This window comes from Mandrillus leucophaeus, unplaced genomic scaffold, assembly GCF_000951045.1.
Source record: "Mandrillus leucophaeus isolate KB7577 unplaced genomic scaffold, Mleu.le_1.0 Scaffold18, whole genome shotgun sequence".
Lineage (NCBI taxonomy): Eukaryota > Metazoa > Chordata > Mammalia > Primates > Cercopithecidae > Mandrillus > Mandrillus leucophaeus.
In genome coordinates this window covers 3273429-3276728 of record NW_012101809.1, presented here as the reverse complement: position 1 = coordinate 3276728, position 3300 = coordinate 3273429, and the positions used below count along the sequence as shown (strand labels likewise).

The 3300-nt window shown below is 40.3% G+C and overlaps 1 protein-coding gene across 1 annotated transcript in view; it reads left to right on the top strand.

Annotated features, from left to right (window-relative positions):
• LOC105537776 (chromosome unknown open reading frame, human C10orf76) overlaps positions 1–3300 on the top strand; it is a 234786-nt gene that overhangs the window by 29775 nt on the left and 201711 nt on the right. The window contains exons 3-4 of the mRNA XM_011977448.1: positions 875–931; positions 1042–1188. Of these exons, the coding sequence (XP_011832838.1) occupies positions 875–931; positions 1042–1188 (204 nt within the window). The remainder of the gene's footprint in view (positions 1–874; positions 932–1041; positions 1189–3300) is intronic.

Sequence of the window (3300 nt, the reverse complement as noted above, 5' to 3'; positions counted from 1 at the left end):
AAAAGGCATCCACCACCACGCCCGGCTAATTTTTTGTATTTTTAGGAGAGACGGGATTTCATCATGTTAACCAGGATGGTCTTGATCTCGTGACCTCGTGGTCGGCCCACCTCAGCCTCCCAAAGTGCTGGAATTACAGGCGTGAGCCACCGCACCTGGCTGAGGTTCTGTTTTTCTTATTTTACCCATTAACCAGCAGCCTCTGACTTCCTAGAATTTGTTTGAAAATTATTGCTAGGAAATTTTGGATTTTAGCATGATAATTTTGCTTACTCTTTGGATCAATTTAAATTAAGAAATTTAGAACACCTTAAAAGCTCTGTACAGAAGACTAAATGCATATGGAGGGCAAGTAGAAGCAGTCAACACAGCATGCTGTAAAAACCACCGCAGTATTACTGAAGTGATCTGAATTCTGGCTCCTGCACTTGTGTAAGTCACTTAACTTTGTGGACTCTTTTCCTAAAATGAGAGGACGGTGATAATATCTATCCTTCCTGGCTCACTGGATTGTATTTCACGTATGTGAATAGGTTTGAAAACAACACTGTACCAATGCATGGGAGACATGTTGTGATGTGACTAACTTATTCTGATGTTTATGTTCATTTCTTGCTAGAAGATAAATATTTTAGGGAACTTCTTTGAGCTATTATTTAACTTTTGGTGCAGAGAATATATATCCATGCACAGAGTTTTCCACTTGGGAAAGAAAACACGAAGAGATACTGTTCTTCTTTTTCCCCTTCTAGCAGTTTAGAATGACCAAGAATTTTCAAAGTTAATTTTGAAAACTAAGGTTGACTATATATAGTATTCTTAATGCTTTTGGTGTTAGCTGGGAAGGCCGAATGTGCTTGTCTTCTGGTTTCAGACAGAGGACCCCAGTAAGTGCAGTCCTCGGTTTTGGGAGGAGCTCTTTCTCATGAAGGTAAGAGTTGGTGGCATCTGTGGAATTTCCTGGTAACTAAAATTGCCTTCTCATGTGTTCTAGGCACTACGCTAAAAATGCATTCTGCCCCTTATTTGTTTCCTTGGCAGGTGAATTTAGAGTACCTAGAAGGCAAGCTGGAATCTCTTGATGGTGAGGAGTTGATGAAGATCAAGGACAATATTAATTGTCTATTCCAACACTGCATCCAGGCTCTGGGAGAGGAGCATCCAATTCGAGTTGTGAATGCATTGCAGGTACAAGGCTGGGAGACTGGGGAAGTCTTGTTTAACAGGAGAAAGGAATTGTAACACATCTGTTGGAACTGAGGAACCTAGAGTTGCTCTGAGGTATGAGGTTTTCTTTTTTATTTCTCTAAGTTACCAAATATTTATGCCATATTTGTTTAGCCATCTATTTATACAAATTGACACTTAGGAGTAATCTTACCCGTTTGTATAATTTGATCTAATGCTAAAGTAGATTGTTAGAATTCTTTTTTTTTGCTTGAGAAAGGAAAGAAATAGGAAACTGAGGCAAGAATGATTAGTCTTTATCAAAAATCAGAAGACGGCTGGGCATGGTGGCTCACACCTATAATCCCAGCACTTTGTAGGGCTGAGATGGGTTCACCTGAGGTCAGGAGTTTGAGACCAGCCTGGCCAACATGGTGAAACCCCACCTCTACTAGAAATACAAAAATTAGCCGGGCATGGTGGTGGGTGCCTGTAATCCCAGCTATTCAGGAGGTTGAGGCAGGAGAATCACTTGAACCCAGGAGGCGGAGGTTGCAGTGAGCCGAGATTGTGCCCTGCACCCCAGCCTGGGCAACAGAGCGAGACTCCATCTCAAAAAAAAAAAAAAAAAAAAGATTTTGAAAGGGTTCTGTAATTCAAAAAACATCAGGAAACTATTCTTTATGTTAAATGATGATCATAAGATTCATTCAACAACTATTTCTTGAATAATGTTATGTGCCAGGCATTGGGCTGGGTGATGGAGATATACTACAGACTTCTTGAGGGAAGAGACTTTGAGAGTTTCATTCAGTAGTTTGTTTCCAGTGAGTAGAATGTTCCTTGTGCACAGAGAGCAGTGCTTAGCAAATAGTACTCTAGAAGTAGGTTCTTACTGAATGAATGGTGACAAAGTTTCTAAAATTTAGTCTAGTAAGTTTAGTATAGCCTAGATTGAGAGTACTTAGGGCAGTGATTGACAGGTTTAGAATATGAAGAATCCATGATGGGTTAAATAAGTTTATTGGAACTTGTGAGAGATTGGGTTTAAGTTTCTAACTTATGAGTTAGATCACTTTGTGAGCCCCAGTTTGCTCATCTGTAGAATGGCAATAATAATTACCGCTTGAGTTGATGTCCCAGAAAGATGGACCATGTTTATTCTATAGCTTCGTTAACCTTTGGCACAGTAAGTTCCACATTTTAAGTTGTCGTGTAGGGGCTCAGGGAAAGTTGGAAATTGTACTTCCAGTAATTACGTAATTGCAGTGCTCATTGTGTGGGCATGAATTGTAAACTGTTTTATTTCAGTGGAAATAAGTTGACATTAAGCCACTTAGTGACCCATAAAATATTGTACATTGTTATAATAGCTAATACTTACTGAGCTCTACCAAAGTTCCAGGGACTAAGTACTTTACAGTATTATTTCACATAGCCCTCATAATGCTCCTACAAGATGGATGCTATTATTATCATTCCTACTTTATAGATGAGAAAACTGAGCCACTGGAAAGTTAACTAATGTGTGTGTCTAGGTTCTCACAGCTAGTAAGTAGTGGATGAGGATTATGAAGATTTTAAGATTTGAAGCAATTGGCTATTATGTAGGGACTTAACTGTTGTAGTTATTAAAAATAATTATAAAAACTATCAGCTAGGCGTGGTGGCTCATGCCTGTAATGCCAACACTTTGGGAGGCTGAGGAGGGTGGATCACTTGAGGTCAGGAGTTCAAGACCACCCTGGCCAACATGGTGAAACCCTATCTCTATTAAAAAACTACAAAAATTAGCTGGGCATGGTGGTGATCTGTAACCCCAGCTACTAGGGAAACTGAGGCATGAGAATCACTTGAACCCAGGAGGTGGAGGTTGCAGTGAGCCAGGATCACTCGCGCCACTGCACTCCAGCCTGGGTGACAGAGTGAGACTCAGTCTCAAATACAAAACAAAACAAAAACCTGTTAAACTGTAATATAAATGTCAAAAAATTATTATTATTATTATCTTTTTTTTTTTTGAGACGGAGTCTCACTCTGTTGCCCAGGCTGGAGTGCAGTGGCCGGATCTCGGCTCACTGCAAGCTCCGCCTCCCGGGTTTACACCATTCTCCTGCCTCAGCCTCCCGAGTA